Source organism: Malus sylvestris, chromosome 7 (assembly GCF_916048215.2).
Source record: "Malus sylvestris chromosome 7, drMalSylv7.2, whole genome shotgun sequence".
Lineage (NCBI taxonomy): Eukaryota > Viridiplantae > Streptophyta > Magnoliopsida > Rosales > Rosaceae > Malus > Malus sylvestris.
This window is the reverse complement of record NC_062266.1, coordinates 32,504,446-32,528,159: the sequence shown is the minus strand read 5'-3', so window position 1 is coordinate 32,528,159 and position 23,714 is coordinate 32,504,446. Positions and strand designations below refer to the sequence as shown.

At 36.2% G+C, this 23,714-nt stretch overlaps 1 protein-coding gene across 1 annotated transcript; it reads right to left on the bottom strand.

Annotated features, from left to right (window-relative positions):
* Positions 1 to 16,192: 16,192 nt before the first annotated feature.
* LOC126627926 (protein DETOXIFICATION 49-like) lies at positions 16,193 to 18,105 on the bottom strand. The gene has a single exon (XM_050297492.1). The coding sequence runs from the start codon at positions 17,970 to 17,972 to the stop codon at positions 16,302 to 16,304; it is 1,671 nt and encodes a 556-aa protein (XP_050153449.1). The 5' UTR covers positions 17,973 to 18,105; the 3' UTR covers positions 16,193 to 16,301.
* Positions 18,106 to 23,714: the final 5,609 nt, after the last annotated feature.

Below are 23,714 nucleotides of genomic sequence, written 5' to 3'. Positions count from 1 at the left end.
AAAAAAGACATTATTGTGAAAATATTGAAGAAGAAAAAAAAATGCAATAAGTTAGAGGGGACATGAAGCCATATCCTAACAAAAATTGGAAAACAATAAGAAACAAAAATCAATTAAGGCAACTCCTAATAGAAACAAAAATTTGAAAGCCCCAAAAGATTATGAGCAAAAGCCACAAGTGCACACGGCGGAAAAATCCCACCAATGAACCCCAACATGATCAACACCATAGTTTGCCAAACAATCTACAACTTGATTTCCTTCACGATAAATGTGAGAAAATCGAATATTCATGGAAGAGAGAATGGTACTACAATTTGCTCAATCACCTAAGAAGATCCATTAGAAAGGAAAAGCATTGCCAAAGAAGAATCACACTCAATCCAAAGAGAATGCCAATCCCACTCCAAAGCCGTATAAAATAGCATGAATAATAGCTTTAAGTTCCGACTTCAAGACAATAGCAATGCCAAAAGATCCTACAAAGCATCTAGGACAATGACCCAAGTGGTCACGGAAAATACCACCAAAACAAGTTATGCCTAGAGAAAAACGAGCTGCACCTTGAGTGTTAACTTTAACTTGAAAAGCACAACGAGAAAGCCAAGGATCGAACCTCATGAATTCTAGGCACTCTTGAAGGCATTCGATGCACTCCAAGCGCTCTGAGAATGCAAAGTTCATCAACTGAGTTTAACATAGAACCCATACCCAAAGATTTCACTCACAAACTTGCAAACGAATGCCACTAACCAACTTATCAATTGTAAACATTTTTCCTTCAAAATAAATTAAATTTCAAGCTTGCCAAAGTAAGTAAAAACTGCACCAATCACACCCCATCATAGTAATTGAAATTGATTACCAAAACCACGCCTCAAATGATAGAAAAAAAGGAGAAGATGTGACATCAGAGACTAAAGTAGAAACTTGAATATAAGGCTAAAATTCTACGCCAAACTGCCATAGAAAATGAGCTCTACAAAAATAAATGATGAGCAGATTCAATAGCCTTACAATACAAAGCACATCAATGCAAAAGAGAACTCCTGGTAAAGTAATAAATCATTAGTTAAAAGCTTATCATGAAGAAAACTTCATAATAAAATAGAATTACGTGATCAATATAATAGTGCACTAATTCGGCAATGCATGTAGATCTAGCAAGATGCGTGGTGATATTATACAGCATGATTAAGTAGCTAGCCAGCTTGTTTGCATTGAGTTGGGCCAGCTTGTCAGCATCATTATTCTTCATGTTTTTTTTCGAAAATAAACCTTAAACATTAGCACATGCATGCATGCATGGTCATGTACTACTCCGTTCTTGAATCATGCATGACACATGTGAGAATTATACGTAAGGAGTGAGCGGTCAACCAACTGATCATTGAGATACTGATGAATATAATCTGTTGGCATTTCTCGTACTTTATGATAAATATAATCTGTTTACTAATAATAACAGGCCAAGTGATGTCAGGATCGACGTCAGGAATTATATACGAGGTCTCTTACTATATATATATATATACACTCGACACGAATCTAGTCCTTCATCCAAACCAAACTCACATTAATAGACTAGGATTCTCTCACATTCTCTTTTCATCCTCTTCTCTCATATCTTCTTACATTCTCTATTTTGTCGTTATCTTTCTATATAAAATTAATAAAAGATGTTGACGTGGCTTAACCGTGACCGTTCAAATAGGAGGGGAGGGAAGGGGAGCGATGGCAGAGAAATGATTTCTTATGAGGAGGGGCCACACACAAGTATAGAAGGAGAAAAAACGAATATTAGTTATAAAATTATTAACGCAAAACATCATAATATGTATCCAAATAATTAAGTATTCAAATTTAACATATGCATAGATAATTTTATCTATTCATAGTAATCATAAGTATTCTCGACGAATTTTATATTTTAAAACAGTTGCATGATGTCATCTATACTATTGAAAGAATTATTAAACTCAATAGAGAGAGTTACAAAAGAATTTGCAAACCCTAAAACTCAAGTGACAGGTGGGATAGAATAGAAACAAATGTTTTATATTGAATAATAGAGTATTACAAACCTTTTTGTTCTTTATTCAATAAACTTGGGATTTGGATTGGCTAAATATATGAAATTCAATAAGAATAGGGGATAACTTTGCCCCTTCATAAGTGAAATACGATTTTTGTAATCAAAAGTAAATAACAACAACAACAACAACAATAAAGCCTTTTCCCACTAAGTGGGGTCGGCTATATGAATCCTAGAACGCCATTGCGCTCGGTTTTGTGTCATGTCCTCCGTTAGATCCAAATACTCTAAGTCTTTTCTTAGGGTCTCTTCCAAAGTTTTCCTAGGTCTTCCTCTACCCCTTCGGCCTTGAACCTCTGTCCCATAGTCACATATTCGAACCGGAGCGTCAGTAGGCCTTCTTTGCACATGTCCAAACCATAATCAAAAGTAAATGATGGGTTTTAATTTAAATGTTATTGATTTGTGATAAGGTGGTGTTATCTACAAACTTCTTTTCACCTTCCGCACAATCCTCTCAATTTTCGGTCGTCAAATCGAATGAATTAAAAAAAAATCAAATAACATAAATTAACAGGGGGTGTGTGGAAAGTAAAAAAATGGTATTGGATAGCACCACCCTTTGTGATAAATGACCATTTAAAATATATACTTAATTTTTTTTATAGGAGCTGTTGGTTGAAAAATAGATAATGATTGAATTTCTTTTAGTTGTTGAGGAGGGTTGCAAAGCAATAGAAATATGTGTAATACTAATCTTATTTTTTTATGTTAAGATAGGCCTAGGACTATTGTAGTCCTTACCTGCCTCTGCCATTGAAGAGAAGGAAAAAAAAAGAGATGAGTGAATCCTACTCTCAGGTCAATATAGAAGGAGCTGCGTGCTTGTTGCATGTCAAATTAAAAATTTAGTAATAATTATCAGGAGATCGCATGTTTGGACAGTCATAACTGTTAAGTGTAAATAATGTAAGGCTGTGACTAAAACGTCTGTCAACAGATTAGAGGAAGTGATCGTGACCTCTGTTATAACAGCTACAGTGGCTTAAATTTTAAGAAACGATTATGTTACAAGCATTCCTATATAGTTGCAGAGATCAATTGTAACAATATCTCCGTGTTTCCTCCATGAGGAATTCATTCATCTCCAACTTATAATTAACGTATTTTTATTGTGCAAATATTAAAATTCGGATTTATTCTTTTTATTTTTTTATGATTATCTAAAGATTATATATGCAGAAAAATCTTCAATTTAGATATTTTTTTTAATCATTCGTATGTATTCAACAAATGGACAATTCATCATGATGGTACTACTTGTTATCAAATTCATTGATTGGTGTGACAAGCAAGCATGGCCAAAGATGTCCAAATGAATTTTTGCATACATGTCTTTAAATGATAAGAAGAATGAACAAATCCGATTATAATATTTGTACGGTGAAAATAAGTTAATCATAAATGAAGGGCAAGTAGGTTCCCCAATGGAATGGTTACAACATAATCGTTTATTAAAAACAAATAGACACTTTAAAAAAAATAGCTAGCTAGATGCCATAGACCAGGGCGGCAGCCCGTAGCCAGTAAGCTCTCAATTTATCATTTCGGCAGGCATATATTCGTTTGGTCAATTTTATATTCTCTTAATTTTTAAATTTTTTCTTCTTCAACTATTTAAATAATAAATATCTAGAATTTTCTGTAAAATATGTGCATGTATTCACTAAGCTTCAGCCACGAGGAAATAAAAATGCCAATTAGTTTTAGTTTTTATCATCTTCTTTGGACTCAAATATTGAATCGTAGGGTTTGTTTTCCATGCATTCAACGCAGCAAAGAATGCCGGCCTTAACTAAATTGTTCGTTACAGAGTGGGAAAAGGGAAGGTATGATTGTTTAGTATAAATCCCCATGCCCCATGAAAATATATTCCGAGGTCTAACAAACCATGCAGATCATGTGCAATCATGCATTAATCTTAAATTATAGGACACTTGTTGCATTGCACGCCTTTACCAACAGGATCCTCTCCGGATCCTTTTGCTGAGGATTCTGAGGATTCATAAATCATGTCTGTTCATCGTATATCGTGCGATCAATTTTTGTCAAGTACTGTTTGTGTTTAATTTAAATAAAAATATTTAAAATGATTTTTGACCGCATGATGTACAATGAACGAACACGATTCACTGATCATCAGGATCCTCACAAAGTGGATTCGGCGAGGATCCGGATTCACGCCTTTATACACGAGGACAAATGTCCTTCGTGCCTTTTAAGAGTTGCTCCCAAGTTTGAAACTCTTTTCGCATATAAGTTCTAATCATTTTAATAATTTAAATAAGGGGTATTTTAATTTTAATTCTTCAAGAATATTGAAATTTAAATTAAACCTGGTGTTAGATTACATATTGATTATAGTCTCTTGATGTGTTCTTAATTCAAAATAATTAATGTGTATTTTATTTAATTACACACCCCGACCCGGAATGCCCACTTGGACTCCGAATCGAGTTGTGTTGGCCGACACCTGAAAGGTGACGAAGTTATAAAGTGTAGTGTAGTGGAAAAATGTGAATAAATTTAAACCTAAAAGTGTCTAATTTGAAGAGTGCACTGTGAGCGGGAATGAACCCATTTCACACGTGATGACATAGCATAAATAAAGTACAGTAAAGTGGAATGAGAATTATACCATCGAAGGTAACCACGTATACCAATATTTGCCAAGAATCATCGTTGATACGAAATCTCAGCTACTAAAACCTCGAGGGGCTAAAAACAAGGGTGAGTGGGCCTGAAAATAAATTTTTATAAAAACCTTTCTAAAAACATTGTAACCCCTCGCCGTAAAACAAATATAATTTCCAAAAAATCATACTACATATAAGTATGAAATCAAATGCATGCCAATAGTAAATCCAAAAATATGCAACATCACAATATCTCAATGGCAATATCAATATAATCATGTGCACGTAAGTCGGAGTCACCTAATGTGACCTGTACAACTGCACCTATTGCTAATCAATCTATTCTAGCACACGAGTCGAAGTCACCTAATGTGACCTATACGACAGGGCTAGATGTAATAATAGACGCTCTATTGCTATAATCACGTGAAGGCTAGCGCTATTCGTTGTCACATACGAGTTGGAATTTCCTAATGCAATTTGTACAACACGGCTAGCACCTACTTGGATCCAAGGCGAGCATGCGGTGTTGATGTGAACGACACGTGAAAGACTAGCCTGGCCTAGGCCGAGCATTAACACCTGGGTGTAGCAATGATGAGCCACTATATGAATATGAGCATGCCATAATGATGCAATAATTCCAATCAACATAATAAACTTACCTGAACTTACCTGCGCATCCCGTAGGATCATCTTGGTATTTCACAGCAATGCAACATTTCTTATAACATAATTTAATCATGGCATGAAGTTCATAAATCAATTCAAAAGCATTTGTGGAAACCATCAATCACACAAACACACACACACACACACACACACACACACTACAAAAAGGAAAAGACCTACACACACACACACACATACACTACAAAAATGAAAAGACCTACTCACCTGAGGTCTGCGTTACAACTCCATAGCACGAATATCGAGACATCACGAACTATCGGCGCCTAGAACAATTATCAAATCACGTCTCAGAATTCTTATCGATAAAACACGTAACTTACATTAAACACATCCCCAAGGACGCTCTAAAATGATTTGAAACCCATTGACCAAAAGTCAACCGTCGGTCAAAAGTCGACGGTAGGGTCCACAACCCTACGTAACTCCCCAAAAGTTTCACTAAGCTCCTAGAACAACATCCTAAAGTTTTGGAACGATCCAACAGTCGGATCTCCACCAATCACAATTTAAGTGGCGATCCACGTTTATTTTATGAACTTACAAATCCAATTCGGGAAGATCCGTAGGTCAGATTCCCGATCCGTAAGTTCCTATGGTCCTTAAATATTACGTACTATAATGTAGTAAAGTTTAGTGACGATCAAACGGTCGGATCATCAATTGCTATAATATTCGAGTGGCGGACCTTAACGAAATTATACTCAAACAATGGAATTCCATCAATCAGGTGTCAAATATTGAATCAAGGCATCCAAACTAACCTAAGATGGGCAAGTCGGGTCTCGACCCATGCGCCACTACACGTGGCGGTTTTCGGCGACCAGAAACTCATTTTTTCGACTAACTCCAAATTCTACCAAAATTTACAGGAAGATAGAGCTTAACAAGAGCAACAAGTTTTATACCTGCCACGAAATCCAAAGTGGACGGAAGATGGCCAATTTCGCCGACAAAGTCAGCGGATGCCTAAAGCTTCCCGGAGTCGATTCGTCGCCTACGATGGTCCAACGGGATCAAGGTTAGTCGGGATTTACTCCTGGGATGATGGGCTACAAAACCCAAGTGGTGGTGTCAGCCATCGCCTTTGCCGATTCACCGGAAAAATGAAATGGGTGGCCGGAGCACCATTGGTTTTGATTGGGTTTTGTGGCCTTGCACCACCATGTATAGAGGTTAATCAATGTGGTTCTTGGTTGGGTTTTGTAGAGGGGAGTGGAGCTTCAAGAGGGTGGTGGTGGCATCGAAAAATTCCACCAGAGTTGGCTAGAATCAACGACGAAAAATGGGAGGTCGCGAGAATAGGTAGACGGGAAGAATAAGGGTACACTTTCTCTTCTCCTGATTGGGTTTCTCTCTCTCCTTCTATTTTCTGATTGGTCCTCCCTTTCTTTAACTGATTGGTCCCTTATTTTCTTGCTTAAATCTGATTGGTTTTTTTCCCACAAGATGGGAGTTCAATTTATTTATAATTAAACTTTAAATAACCAATTTCAAACATCTGTAACTATACCGTTATAATCCGGACTCGCAAATGGCTTTTGCCTATGCGTTAATATCATCTAGTACTACACAAATACACTAAAATAATCATTTGTACGTCTCACTACACACTAGTCAATGAAAGTCAACGTCCTCCCTCTAAAGGCATTTTTGTCCATTCACTCTTTTTAAAAGTATTAAAATCGTAAAATTGATGACAGGTTGTTACATTTAATGTCTCCCATTAAATATTTAAATTTATTAATATACACATTTTAATTTATTTTTTGACCAAAAAATGTTTAATTTTTTAATTTTTTAATATTATTTAAACATTCTTCATACTTGAAAGACTCAATTAATGTATCTAAATGTTAGTACCAAAATGTATTATATTGAACTAATGTATTTAAATGTTAGAATCGAAATATATGTAATGAAATATATGCACCGAAATGTATTATATTAAATTAATGTACCTAAATGTGTGTACTGAAATGTATGCACCGAAATGTGTGTACCTAAATGTATGCATTGAAATGTATTATAATGAATTTAATGTACCTAAATGAAGAAGACAAAGTACATTGAAATATATTGTATAACAAAAATTAGTTTATCTAAATGTTTACAACAAAATATATTACAACAAATGAAATGAAATTTATAATTATAATGAAATAAAATTAATACATTAAAATTAGGAAGAAAAAGAGAAATAATTAAAAAATCAAAATGTAATTAATAAATAAGGTTATTAATGTATCAAGAGACTAAAATTGTATTTTGATCTTACTCATGGTTTTTGACACACCCCAACCCAGAATGTCCATCATGACTCTGAATTGAGCTGTGCTGGCCGACACCTAAAAGGTGACGAAACCAATAAGTGTAGTGATGTGGAAAATGTGAATAAATTTAAACCTAAAAGTGCCTAAATATGAGAATGCGCCATGAGCGGGAATGAACCCATTTCACACGTGATGTCAGAGCATAAGTAAAGTACAGTAGAGGGGATTGAAAAAAAAGCTCCGCTAATAAAACATGGGGGGTGAAAACAAAACAAAGGTGAGTGGCCCTGAAAATAAAATTTTAATAAAAACCTTCTAAACGTTATAACTCCTCGCTGTAACACCTGTTTAGCTTCCAGAAAATCATACTACGTATAAGTACGAAATCAACTGTATACTAACAGTAAATCCAGAAGTATACCACGACACAGTGTCTCATCAGCAATATAAATAATCAGGTGCTTAATAATCTATACTAGCACGCAAGTCGGAGTCACCTAATGTGACATGTATTACTACACCCATATCTCATCAATCAATGCTAGCACATAAGTCGGAGTCACCTATAGTGACCTGTACGACTCACCCACATCTCATCAATCGATGCTAGCACATAAGTCGGAGTCGTCTATAGTGACTTGTACGACTCATCCATAACTCATCACATATCTCTGCACATAAGTCGGAACCACTCTAGTGGTCTGTACGATAGGCTGAGTGTAAATGATTATGCTCAAGTGCTACGATCACGTGAAGGCTGTGTGAAGTACCGTAAGTCACCTACAAGTCGGAATCACCTAATGTGGTCTGTACGACAGGCTGGCACCTACCTTGAATCCAAGGTGAGCTTGTGGTGCGAGAGGTGAACGATCACGTGAAGTCTAGGCCCTATCCTCGGGCGAAAGCACTAACACCGGGGTGCAGGTTTATGAGCTCTAAATGCATCTAATATAGCATGTACGACTTATAGGCCACATGTACGACAATGTCGGAGTTGCATCTATTGCAACCTATATGACAGTGTCAGAGTTGCTTAAAACATAAATATAGTCATGCCATCACTCAATCGTTCCAAATAAAATGTAATCATAACCATGCATCCCACATTTCACAACATATACTCACTTGAACTTATCTGTGCATCCTGCATTCACCTTCGTACTTTAAATCATTCACAATAATTATGCGCAATAATATACTTATGGACATGCCCTGATGCAATCCAAAACTTAACCATATCGTAGTGCTTCCAAATATATATATATATATATATATATATATATATATATATATATATATATATAGATAATGTGGCGTAAAATGCATAAACTATAACGCCCTACTCGTGAACTATTTATTTTCGGGAAATAATTATCGGTGATAAGCTCAACTAAACACTAGTTTAACTAACTATCAATACTTACGATTCTTTGCTTCAATTTCTCGATCTTTCACACAATGATTTATGATCAACATCCAATCACTAAATCATAAGGTTAAATCTCATATTTTCACCAATTTCCTTCACATTACTCAATTTCCCAAACAAAGCTTTTGTCTCAAATATTGTATGGCTGCATCTAACGTCTTGTTAGACTGCCTACATACCCTAAACAGGGATCAAGCCATTCGTAGTTCACATTTCCAAAGTTCAAACCAAATTCAAATTGATTCATTTAATCCAACATATACTACAATCGTACTAATACTCAAACCACAACAATTAGGTCTCAAAAGCATAATTAGAATAACGAATTTCATAAAATAAAACCATGTCGGCTCACTGGCCGTGCGCTGCCGCACCAATCGCTGCGGGTGGCGGTCGGCCGCCCTAACTCGCCGGAAAACTCAACTATTTCTAAAAATTCTCAAAAATTACAGAAATGAAGATCTCAAAGAGTAGAATAAACTTTATACCTGCGGCCAAGACCAATTTAGCCGGAAAACACCTCAAACTAGCCACGAACCGGCGGAAACCCTAGAAAATGGTGCTTCAATTCGACCTTCATACTCACTCCGACGCCTCGACCATTGCTTGGGGCTTTGCTCCTGAGGTTGAAGGGAGCCTATGGGTGGTGGTAATTGGTTAGGTTAGCTTCAATATTTATGGATTTTCGCCATACACCCACATGGACCACCGTTGGTTTTTCCTCCAAAATACCACCAAATTCTTCTAATTTTGGATGGAAATGGAAGAGAGAGGGTTAGGGTGGTATTTCTAGGTAGTGGTTCAATACAATTCACTGGAAATTGGCCGGAAAATGCACGGATTTGGCCTTGATACTCGACCGGGTCACACGGGTCAAGGAGGAGACCCGATTTTCCCCTCCTTTTCACCTTCCCTCATTTCCCTCCTTTCTCTTATCTCTGGTTGGTCAGTTTCCTCTCTTCCTCTCCTTCGATCGGGTAGCAGCCCCCTTCTCTATTTTTTCCTTGTTTCCTTTCCTTTTTTTTTTCTTCTTGTTTTTCCTTTCCCCCCGCCACACACACACACACACACACACACACACCCATGGCATATAAATCATTTAATAATAATAAAAAAAACATAGTGTAAAATAATCAAAATAGTATTTCATTCCTAATACCTTCGGGTTCGTAACTCAATAAAACTTTAATCGTAACTCCAAAATCACTTTTACATGCGGCTACGCATCCGTAAGATCGAGCTCTATCCGAATATGTCAAGAAACATGACGAAATATACGAGAATCACATACGTCCTCGAAAATCACGCTTTGCCCACATGGCATTTCCGTAAATTCATGTATTAAAAATGATAAAAACCATAATTTTTAGGGATGGGCTGTCACAGTTTTAGTCTAAAAATCATATTTGTCAAGGATTAGTGCCACATCCCAAACCGACTCCGCCGTAACACGATATTGTCCACTTTGGGCCCTGGCCGCACCATCACGGTTTTGTTTCTGGGAACTCATATGAGAACTTCTCAATAGGTCACCCATCCTGGGAATGCTCTCGCCGGAACTCTCTTAACTTCGGAGTTCCAATGGAACCCGAAGCCAGTGAATTTCCAAAAGGCCTCGTGCTATAGGGAGTGAAGCATGTATATATAAGGCATATCATCCCCTCTCCGTTGGTCGATGTGGGATGTTACATTTAGAATGAAGTTTTCTATTTAAATAATCAGGTAAAATAGATTTGTCTTTGTTAACATATTAAAAAAATAAAAATAAAAAAACCTGCCCTGCCCTTGGTTTGCACTTCATGATTATTATATAGGTTTATCTCTGAGATAAAGTCTTCCGTGAGTAATGGTAGCGAGGCCACAATACTACATTGATGTAACATTGTTCAATGTGCATGCCCGCTCTCTTAGGAGAGACATCATAGATTCATAGGGATTATAGAGAAAATGGCTTAGGTAACATTAATCATTCTTCAATAAAAGAGAATCATAGTCTTTTAATTTTCTGATATATATTCATTTTAAATATGGAACCAATAAATAGGGATTTACATAGAGTGATATACAAAGAATTCAAATTACAATATATGGGAACTAAACCCTAATTACAATAGGACTACAAAAGCTTATAGTAAAAATAATTTCCTAAAACCATTCAACCAGATGTGAAACACTAAGACCTTGCAATGAGGCTGACCGATGTAGACTCGAGCAATTATTTTTTAAGGGAAGAAATTTTGTTAAAAATAAAAAATTGTATACGATAAACATAAATGTGCCTCTTAAAACAACTAAAGAGACTAAACATGTCAAGAGAATATCACAAACCTACATGAATTACAATCACATCAAAACTCAATACTATTGTTCAATCATGGATGACCCTTAGTCCTAAATACTAAATCCTAGTAACAATGACTTAAACATTGCAACCCCGAGAACTATCGTAGAGGCTCCACATGGAAAAGACTACACCAACTTATGATTTTGCAAATGTTAGTAAAGAAGATAGCCCTGTTATGAGCCCCCTCCAACAAACGTCGAGTTCTCTTCTCATAGTCCTTTGCAAGTGCACAAACCACAAACACCGCCACCTTAATTTTGAACAACAATTGCCACCCTAGAATCCGAGATTGAACAAACCACGACCATGACCACAACCACAAAATTTCTTCTCGACAAAGTAAAAGAAGTGTGCCGGGAACATAGCTTGGTACACCAGTGTTTAATACAATTGGTTAATTTTTTTTACAAATTTCTATCTAATTGTATTATTATACATAACGTACTGGACCGTGTTTTTGATACATTATAAACCTTCCACAAAAACGCACTAAAGGCTTTCCTCAACAGAGAGAGACAACGACTGCGACTAGAAACAAAGAGGGAACCAAAGAAGAATTGCCGTCAATCTCAACGCCAAAGATAGAGGTCGGAGGCTAGGGTTTTTTCTTACTTTTTTCTGGCCGCGACTCGAACAATCTTGAAACGAGTACAAATGTCACAATATCAATGAACGGAAGATTCTATCGTATAAAAATATCAAGTATCGTTACTCAAGTAGGTGTTTAGGTACAATATATAATCCTAGCCTTTGTGTTTATCTTCTCTATAGAAAGTTACATAATAACAATAATAATGTAGAATAAAGAAATTAAAACAAGGTCAACCATCTTGGTGTCTTATGCATTTGGTTGCATCTTCCAAGCACAATTATCTGCATGGAGATCTCTATTATTCTATGACCAACCTGCAGGCACTAAAATATTTGGCGGACTCAATTAACCTCAAGAATTAGTTCAACACTTCAGTCAACTACGTATTTCCAGCAGTTTTGTCCTTGTTACTTTAATTAATTTCCGGAAGTAAAGGGTACTCCAGTAATTCAAATTTCTAAGTGAAAAATTGTTTAAGCGCTGAATTACTATATGTCTCTAGTAAGGTAAGTAGCTTGTTAGGTACATGCCGGCATGGTACCTAACTACGTACCTATCTCGAAGCGAAATTGCATTCCATCTGCAACTAGGGCAAGAAATATTCATCATCTAATTTGATGCATGCATCCTAATTCCTACATTATATATGTGTGTGTGTGTGTGTGTGTGTGTATTACATTATATTTAATATAGTATGATGCTTGAAAATATTTTAAAAAATCAAAATCACAATAATACGTGTTCTCAACTAATTATATATTATATTTAATATCATATGATGCCGTTGTAGTTTTTTTTTTGTGGTTTCTGTCAATGGATTGGTCATCACAACTCTTTTTTTGTAGAATTATTTGCAATTATTATTGGTGTAAAGTTTGCATGTCAGTCGGGTTGACATTATCTTTGGTTGGAAAGTGACATTTCTAGTGTTATTTTTGCTTTTCAATTATCTGATTTTGATCATCTTTGGCCTTTTTGTACACAATGGTCTATTTGTTGGGACCGCATTCAGAAAATGACTTTCTACGCATCTCACAAATATTGCGAAGGAAATTTTGTTGTAGACAATTTTGCTAACATGGGTTTGACTTCTCCAACTTTAACTTGGCTTGATTCTCCTCCGCCGACAGCTCGTGCTGCTTTGTTTTTAAACTATGTTGGCTTGCCCGACTACTGCTTCTCAAATTAATGTGTATCTCGACATCCAGAACCTCCATCTAGATTTGAGGTTGGAACGCCAGCAATTGGTGAAGCAACTGGGTTAGGAGCAGCTATTGATTATTTGTCAGGACTTGGTATGCAAAGGATACATGATTATATGTTTCTTGCTAAATATATATACGAGAGCCTTCAATCTGTCCCCAATGTTCGTATTTATGGTCCATCCCCCTCAGAGCAAGTCTTTCGGGCGGCTCCTTTATTCTATATTCAAGTTATTTCTTATGTGATATGCCATTTTGTAAACCAATGTAAAGTCAAACTTAGTTGTCGTTATTTGCTCTTCTCCATATAGAATAAGTTCTTCTGTTGTGGGCTTACGTATAGAATAACTTGAATATGTACCTAAATAAATTTATTAAAAAAAAAAAGAAGGCAAGAATAAAAAGTCCTATGATAATTTTTTGTGAGGTGTGTGGGGGATTGGAGGTAATTAATTTAAAAAACATTAACCTTTGCTTGTTACTCATTCCTTAGCATGTGACAAAGTAATCGCGGATATATTAAGCTAATTAATGTATAAGGAATAATGGCATATGATTCCCTGCAGTTCCTAAATTCAGTTCCTCCAATATTCTGAAAAGTGATTATTTGTGATTAAAAAGGGAGAGATTTTTTTTTTTAATTTATCAAGAACACGAAGCAGTACGTCATATGTTATTATACAAGTGGAAGAATTTTTTTTTCAAGTGTTCATTCATTTGTATTATGACGTATGATTATGTGTTCGTATTATGGTCACACTGAAAAATTTCGCCAAATAAGAGGCACCAACGTGCAGTTGGAAAAGAAATTATTAGGTCACGTTAGACTCTGTGTCTTGAAATTGATTCTGAAATGAGTGGTGGTCAAATAAATTAATGATTGTGATTTAGGAGAAGGTCTTGGGTGTGACACCCGTAGATGGTGGGCAATGGGAGTGGTCTAATGGGAGTGGCGTCATTACATGAGGTAGTGGTGGGTCTCATGCAGGAGGTGGTGTGCCATGAGGAGGAGAACAAATCATCTCCCGATCTTTGCCTCCGGACCCATTAATCATGTCCTGACCATTAAATTTAATCGTGCGACCATGAAGCTAGAGGGGAAAGGGTGCAGCAGACTATGGGAGAGGAAGGAGGAGGGGATGAGGGTGGGATGACAGCATTCATGGCAGTGGGTGACTGGTGAGTGGTAAGTTTGCTATAATATAGAGTTTTTTTGGTGAGTAAAAGGTTGAGGAAGAGCCCAGCTTGGCCTTCAAACTCCTTATCCTTGTGTACTTGGTCAGTGGTGGCAATTTGCTAGAAACCACCTCAGGCGAGAATGGGAGAGAATTCGGGGATGTGTGAAAGAATGGTTAGCGTCTTTGTCTTACGTGAAAAGTAGAGAAATTTCATGTTTGTAAGATCTATTCTCAAACGACTACAGTTTGATGATCCCTAGGATCCAGATGGAATTGGTCTGGAGAGGATCCTCTTCCGTATTGGGGAGGACCGGGGGGGGGGGGGGTTTATTTGTGTCTAGGGTCCGTACCAAGACGTGATCCAGATGCAGGACCCCAGAAGTTCTCTTGATTTAGGGATCAGTTTTGCAAGTTGAGATGCCAGTTGTAGTTTTTATGTGGTTGAGCATATGCCTATATATAAAGTCATTTTTTTCTTCGTAATTATCACTAACTCAACAGGATTAGTAAGATGCTCAAAACTGCATGTTATAATTGCATGTGATTAACTCACAAATCAAATTATTAACACATCATCAAATTACGTGTGCGTGGGATTAGAAGGACCAGGTCTTGCATTTGCAGTCGGCTAACTAGTAATTTTGAGTCCAGCCAAATCAATTCACTCATTGAAATTTCTACTCCCATATACATTTGGTAAGATCATGACAAAATTGCAGCACTTTCAGTATTGATTGAGAATCTGAGACTGATAATCTGAATCAGATTCACTCGCCCCTTTTGTTAATTACTACTTTTTAATATAATCAAATGTCTCTTTAAATTTTTCTGGTTCTCAGAAATGTAGACTGCCGTGACGAGCTCATTAGCTGGTCCTTTAAAAAAAATTCTTTTTAAATATAATTGTTATTATTTGGTTTGGTATCCTTAAAGGTTAATACGTAACATGGATCTTTGAAACAATATTTAAATAGCCAACATTACCACAGATTAGTAGAATAAGGTTATTAGCGATTCTCTAGCAATTTAAACTAGAGAATATTTTTTGTTGTTAATTGTCAACATATACTTTATTGGGAGTAGTAGCTTACACTTTCGAAAAATTATTATGCACTTTTTTAACGTAAAAGATAAAGAAAGGGATGATTGTAGATGACTTTTTGTACTAATAATAATTTTTTATACTTTTAATGGTGCAATATGTAAATGTATAAAACCCCCCCTTCTCCCAACTAAGGCGTTCATGCAATCTAAAAATACATCTCAAGCTGAGACACTCCCCTTAATTCGTCGAGTAAAGTAAATAGGGAGGATATAGGTTTGCTATAAATGACTCTGTATCGAGTACAAGTAATAATATCAGCAAAAAATTGTTCTCCCGTGCTTTCAATATAAAAAGGTATAAGAAATTGTATTATGCAGTGTTTCAGCTCAGAATGTATAAGTAGGTCGTCATAGTAACACTTCTGTTTTGAATCAAACAATGAAAAATATGGATCTCTGGTAGAATAAATCTTCTTTCAATTACTTTGTATCCGATTACAAAATACAGAAATGGTCGGAAAATATTTAAAAGGGTGGGATGTTTGTTCCTGACCCTGCATTTTGCTACTTCCTATGAAATTCAGCATCAGTTGTACATGTAAAATAGTACAGTTGAATTTCAGTGGGAGTGCAAAAAAAACACTCCTGGAGATAGTCCTCCTGCTAATAGAAATATTCTCAAAAAAGAAAAAAAAAATTTTAAACGCCATGAAATCTTGTGAACCCACTACTATACAGCTAAATTAGGTGACAAAAAATAATAAAAATGTAAAAAAAAAAACGAAAAGAAAAAAAAAGGGGGATTAAACTAAACTAACCTAAACATGTGAGCTATTATTATCATTATTATTTTCGTAATTTAACTCGCCTAATAAATTTAGACAATCTTCCTTGATTTCAGCTTTGCTTGGCTTGTCCTCCTCAACACCTTCGCTGTCACCAACTGCCACCTTAGCAGCAGCAGCACCGGTCAGCTCTTTGGCTTTCCGAGCTTCAAGCTCCCAATCAGTACGACCCAAAACCGCCAACATGGTCAAAGCGCAGCTGCCCTCCGCCGCCAAGAGGCCGAACCACAGCCCCTGAAAATCAAACCCAAGAAAGAATCCCAACCCCACGGCCACCGGCATTCCGACAAGATAAAAGCACCCCAAGTTTATATTTGCTCCAACTTTCGGCCTCGCAGTGCCTCTCAGAACTCCGCACCCCGTCGTCTGCGGGCAGTTTCCGAGCTCGCAGAGCCCGATTATCGGCAATACCATCGATGTCAACGCTATAATCTCTTTATCTTGTGTGAACATGCTTGCCCAAATGTTCCTCACCATCGTTGCAAACACCAGAGCTGAAAGGCCTAGCACAAAGCTGCAGCAGAGCCCTACAATGGCTGCTAGTTTCGCCTTTTTCGGGTTGTTGGCGCCGATTTCATTGCCGACTCTCGTGGACACACTGAAGCTTAAGGAAGAAGGAAATATGTAGATTAAGGCGGTCGTTTGAATTAAAACTCCCATTGAAGCAACGGTGGCTCTCGGATTTATTAACAATCCACAGAGCAAGATCATGATCTCATACCACCACCATTCTAAACAAACAGAAATGCAGCTGGGCACTGCTAAATTTAGAAGAGTCCTCCATTCTTTGAAACACTCCATTGATATCCCTCCCCAGGTTTTTTTGTAGACCCCATAGACGATGATGTATACGATCAGGGAAGCTACGAGGTTGAAGTTAGTCCAAACCCCACTAAGAGCAACACCTTTGATTCCCAAATCGAGGTGCGAAACGAGAAAATAGTTTATGGGAATGTGGAGGATGATCGCCAGAGTTGCACACAATGAGAGAGGCAGAGTGATGGACTGACTTCTGAGGTAAATTCTCAGAGGGTGGAGAAAAGATTGAGCGAGAAGATCAGGGAGAGAACAGAGGAGGTACAACTGAGCTTCGGCAGCGATCGCTTCGTCCTGGCCACAGATGAGGAGGATTTTTTTCATGTTCAGCCAGAGAAGAGAAATGGGTAAGGATGTAAATAGTAAGAGGAGGACCGTCCTCTGCAAAGAGAGGCCGAGCAGAGCGTGTTTTCTGGCGCCAAAAGCTTGGCCGCAGATGGGTTCCATTCCCATGGCGAGGCCGGAGAGTATGGAGTAACCGGTGATGTTGGCGAAGCCCACGGCAAGGGACCCGCCCGCTAAGGCAAGCTCGCCAAGGCGGCCGAGGAAGAGCATGGAGATGATTGACCTTGAGTAAAGCAACAGGCCAGTAAGTATCATTGGGAAAGCTATGACAGCTATGGAATTGGCTTCTTTTAAAGCCAAAGAAAAATGGGATTCTTTGTGGGGATTGAACTGTAACTTCGGTACTTGTTCTGGTTGGGATGTTGTGGTTTTGGAGATCAATGGGGAAGTTAGGATTTTGGGGTCCTCCGAGTCTTTGATGGAGACAAGGTAATGGTGGTCTGAGTTGCCATTGCAGCAGAGAGTAGACGTCACTTTGCACATTGCTACTATATGTTCCTACAGGATCAACTTTGTAAGTTATTTTCTAGAGAGAGAGAGAGAGAGATGGAGGGAGAGAGGAGAGAGAGGGAGAGAGCGAGAGAGTTGAGAGAGATTGTTGGGGATTTTGAGAGGGGGAGGTGCAGGGGTTTTTATAGGGGTTTAGAAGCTTAGAATTTAGTGGGGCACTCTGTTTTTTTTTTGGGAGGGACTAGAGTGTCTTTGTGATGACCGGCCAGAAAAAACATAGTGAGCGATGGGTGTAAATCCACTTTCAAATTCTCAAGAACTAAGATTTGACATACATATTCTATTATATGTTTAAAATTTTGGTTACAAGGGGCTCAAAGCCGGAGCAAAACGCTAAACAAAGAAGTTGTCGGTATACCGTTGGTTAACTATCACAGGGTGGCCAGTGATTCAGACGAATTCTATATTTGTATTTCACATAGCATGTTCTGGTTTCAATTCTTAGCACTGACACAATAATGGTCAAAAAGTGACATAGCAAAACCACCAGCTTGTCCTTTATTTAAATGAAAGAAAAGGAAAAAAAAAATTGTTGGTTTGTTTCTTTTTCTGTATTTATCTTCAAACCTTGAATTAAAACTTTTTTGAAGGTTACGAAAGGGGTCAAAAAACAGAGACGGAGTTTTGCATATATAATTAGATAAAGATTAACAGTTGGATTAATATAATAAGAGTCAAAGTTCCTGAAGTTTTTTTTTCTTTCGGTTAAGAGGCCATTAGAGACACAGAGGTGGACAAAATTTGCTGTTGGATAGTCTCGGCCAGTTATACAGTGGATTTAATTTTTACTATAATTCCAAAAAGCCCATCAGTATGGGCCACCTTCCTATCCTGTCTTCTTTGATACAAGGAAATTGCAGAAGATTAATGGCATTAATCCAGATACTAATACCATTTGCCAGCCTAAAAATGGTTTGCTTCATAGATATTACATAAACGGCTCAAACCTTGCACTTCTGGGTTTTAACTCTTTTGTTGTTAAATCTTATCTATAGGTCCAAAGAAGCCTTTGCAACAACAAATGGAGAAACAAACTTACTTATGTTTGGAATGTTGTGCAGAAACCGTTCAAATTAATCATGGACTGTCATGTACTTTTATTGTTTTTATATGACAATGCGTGATTAATTAGAGATACCGTCTTTGTGTCATTCCGATTGCATGGAAGTCATTCCGCAACATGAATTGTGAGCAATGAGCATGCATTAGTTTATTCAAGGATGTTTCAACTGCAGGCATGCACATTAGAATACCAGAGTGGTCTCCATACGGAGCCTTTTGATTCAACAGTTCCATATTTAGGGCATTTTTTTCGAAGGCATGAGACAATTGTTGTGTTTTCAACTTCAAGCATGCACTGCACCCCATTTGGTTCAACTCCATCATAGGTCGCAACCCAGTGGGAAAAGTCAGCTATCGTTGAGATTTTATTCTTTGAATGTCGTTTTTTTTAACTGTGCTTCTCTTCTGGTAAGCCGTTGAAAGTACTTTTGCTAGAAGTCACTCAATGAAACTGAAGCTGCCAAGTGGATTGAGTCATGGTTCCACGCGCTTGGCTTAGTGGGTTGGTCTATCCTCTCTCTCTTACTGTTTTACAAAATATTCAAGAGGTTCGAATCGAGTCTTTAGGAAAAGGGCAGAATCATGAAGCCCATTGTAAGCAGAAATTTTATAAATATCTAAAAATAAGTCAATTAATATACTATTTTATGTATTATAATAAAAATCAAAAAATTACGTGTAAAGTCTAAGGACCCTTTCTGTTTCGTCGGTCAAATTATATATAGACAATTTGTTTCATGGGTCCAATTATATAGACAACGACAGACAAAAGGGTTTTAGTCATAAAAACGTGTAGAAAATTCCACACACAAACAAAAAGTAGTCTGCATGCTTTGATATTGGTTCGCTTCACAAATTATGTACTTTGACTCGATAAACCGAGTTCTTCTTTCTGTCTTTTGGACAATTCGTCTTTTTAACCTAACCAAATTGCTCATGTCCGACCTCCTTTGTGGTTATTAGGGTTTAGAATGGTTTTTTTTCTGTCATTTTCAGAGTCCAAATTTGGAGAAGGAAAATAAAGAAGACATACATGCCGACTAGATAATATATACATATGCCAAAAAAGAGTCACAATCATAGTAACCGCGTGAATACATATATGCCAAAAGAAGGAAAACACCATGTGTCCCTTTGCACTCTTAACATCTGTAAGAAAAACAATACTTTAAATAAAGGGGTTTAAGGGGTATATATCATTAATAAATAAATAAAAGTATGATATTCTACATTATGTTTGAAGATTTTCGACGTTTTCTTTTAACGTCTAAATTATTAGATAAAAAATTACACTATAATCGTCAAAGTTTACAATTCAATATTAGATAATATGTAAAGCTTGTAGCTAGTAACACGATGACGTTATTATGTAATAAGGTAGGTGTATACATAGTGAATGTTTAATAACTGTCAAGTTAGGCTGTAAAGCGGGAAGATAATCCACATTACTATTAAGCGTGAACTAGATCACATTATAAAATCATCAATTAAACCCTTTTAAGCAAAACTAACATACTTATTGACATACACACTAATAAAGATTATTTCCCGGAGTCCAACTAGAATTATTCAAAGTGTTTGTCTACTTTTTATTTATTTTTAGTTTTGTTGTCATACCATTCAGAAAAACATTTGAAAGACTGCTTTGTTCTTGACTGCAAATTAACCTACACGTGTTTTCTGTTTGAGCTTACCCTACACGAATGATCCGGATCCTCTTTTCGAAGATTCTGGAGATTTTCTAATCACGTCAGTTCATCGTATACCGTACAGTTAATTTTTGTCAAATATTGTTTATATTGAATTTTAAATTAAAAAATTATAATATTTCTAACCGCACGATGTACAATAAACAAACATGATTAAAAGATCTTCAAAATCTTTACAAAAAGGATCTGAAAAGAATCCTCATTCACTCTACGCGCATACATGCCTCCACGGTGGAACTCAATGAATCCAATTCATCAAAGCAAACTGTACGCCGTAATGATGACAGTGCATGACTGGTTAACTAAGTCCACAACCGACTAAATATCTTTGAGCTGAAAAATTGGATGCAAAGTTCTAGAACACAATGAACAAAAGTCATGAATGCCAAAATTTATTCGGCTTTGCAAAAGGAACTTGGACTATATGGTTAACATCAACATTTCTCATGAATAACAACAAAATGGAGAGTTCGATGAATGAGAAAGTTTTGTAGGTTCTTTTTAAATTGAGGCTCTTTATAAAAATTTTGTCATCTCGTATTTTTAACATAATATTTTATAGGGAATTTTAACGAAAAGCACCCGGTACTGTTCACTTTAACGAAAAACCACATTTTTACACTAAAAAGTCAATCCTAGTACTATTCACTTTACCCTTTATTTTGTCCTTATCATTAAAACTCAAAGTTTTCAAGTCTTTTTCATTAGTTTTCCTTATTTTATAATGTTGATAAGTGAATTGACATTAAATTGTGAGGTGAGGGATCTATAAAAAGTCTCACCTCTCACTTTGAGAGTGTCTTTTTAGCATTTCTCTCAATCAATCGTCACAAAATTTCTAATTAGCTCCTCTATAATTTTGTTATGACTGTGGAGCGACGATTTTTTATTTTTTGTTTTGTTTATATAGACGAATTAAGCGCATGCGTAAACACACACACACACACACACACATATATATATATATGCGCAAAAATATACATATCAATCTATGTATCTACATATATGGGTAAACTGTCATTTGACCACTTGAACTATTACTCCAATTAAAATTGACCTCCTGAACTATTTGAAATCAGTCAATTGAACCCTTGTCATCATCCACTATGTGGTCAAATTCAAAGAAAAATTAGTACTCTTTCCTTCATCAATTTTTATTTGTTAACTATAACCAACAATGAACTTATGACATTTGAAAATAAAATAACGTGTAATGACGATGTGAGATGGTCTGTTATGTAAATGTTTGGTTTTTTTAATGTTTTCTCATTATGCTATATGTTTTTTAATTATTATGTGTTCATGTATCAAAATTTTATTGGTGGTTATAGCTGATAAGTAACAATTGATGATGAAATAACTAATTTGCCCTTGAATTTGATCGAATTGATTCCGCAATATGATAGCAAGAGGTTAATTGACTGATTTTAAATAGTTCAAGATGCTAATTTACCAAAAAAAAATAATTTAGGAGGTCAATTTCAACTAGAATGATAATCATAATTTACAATATATATCAACTGAGTCGTATTTCTTTTACTTTTTTTACCATTAATTGTACCTCCAAATAGCTGCTAAGGTATCAATCAGAATCAAACAATTCGAAGACAATAATACGGATCCGTTATTGCGGAAAATAAAATTTGACAGCAACATGAAACCACCAACTTACAGAAGGCTGTAGCTCAGACCTTGATACTAATGAGTCAATGACCGACTTTGACACTAAAGAAAGCTGTAATAGTGAACTCATTCCTATGCAATCTACCGTCAATCTTCTTGAGGAATGATAGCATCTTATTTCGGCCTTCTCGACTCTTCTAACTTTTTTTTACGTTGCATAATAATTTAAACTGTTTATTTTCTAGATTAATTTTTAATAACCATTTATGCAGATTAATTTATAAAATTATTAAGTCATCTAACGGTTATTCAATAAATAAACGAATCATGTTTATAACTTTAACACTAAATTGAGACAAAATTAATTGAACAATTTTAACGATTTTCCGGTTTTGTTGGTTTTGCTTTTTTTGTTTAGATTGAACTTAAATGGTAGTGTAGAGAGTAGATGGTTATGATTATCAAGCAACATTACAGGATAAAAAGAAAAATCAAGAAGGTTGTTGCATCCCTGTCTTGTTTCTTGTAATTTCTTTTCAAAAAGGAAAAACAACTACAAAACATATTCAAACAAAAAAGGGAAAAACAACTACAAAACAAAGGAGAAGAAAGTTAAAGAAATTAACCTAGTTAATTTGGCTATTTTGGACCAATAGTATGATGACAAATAAGCTCTCGTGTAAACCGCTGGCTTAACCAAAATGTCTTAGTCGAAAGGGATAAATATATGTCTTAGTCGATCCAAAATAGATGATAAGCTTAATGAGGGGCCATGAGTCGTATCATCACAATCCAAACATACGTTCATATTCTAGCAAAGTAATTAAGGATCCAAATCCTATGAGTTTTGTACACATCGAGATTTGATTAGGATCTAATTTTATGTGTTAGCATTGATTGGTCAATGAATTAGGGATGTTGTCTAGATATAAGTTTCTTAAAGTTTCAGTCTCAAATGTTCCCTATTCCCATCAGTTCAAACTAATCAACCTCTATAATATTTGGTTTGAACTAAGAAAAAGCACTTTGAAGAGAAGCATCTTAAAATTCCTTTTTTGACTTTGGCTTCTCCCTAAAATCCATTTTTGATGCCACTTTGTTGCATATTGTCTGTTTCACCGAAAGCAATTTTCCCATTTGGTTGGTAATGTGGGAAGAGACAGAGAATAGGGTGTGAAATATTGAGTCAGTGAGGGATTAATTTGCTTGATTGGTGTTCACACATAATATGCAAAGTGTTTAGAGTGGAAATTAATTTATACGTGTCAGCACTCCATGTATAAAATATTTTAACTTATCCGAATGTTTTCCGCGTCAGAAA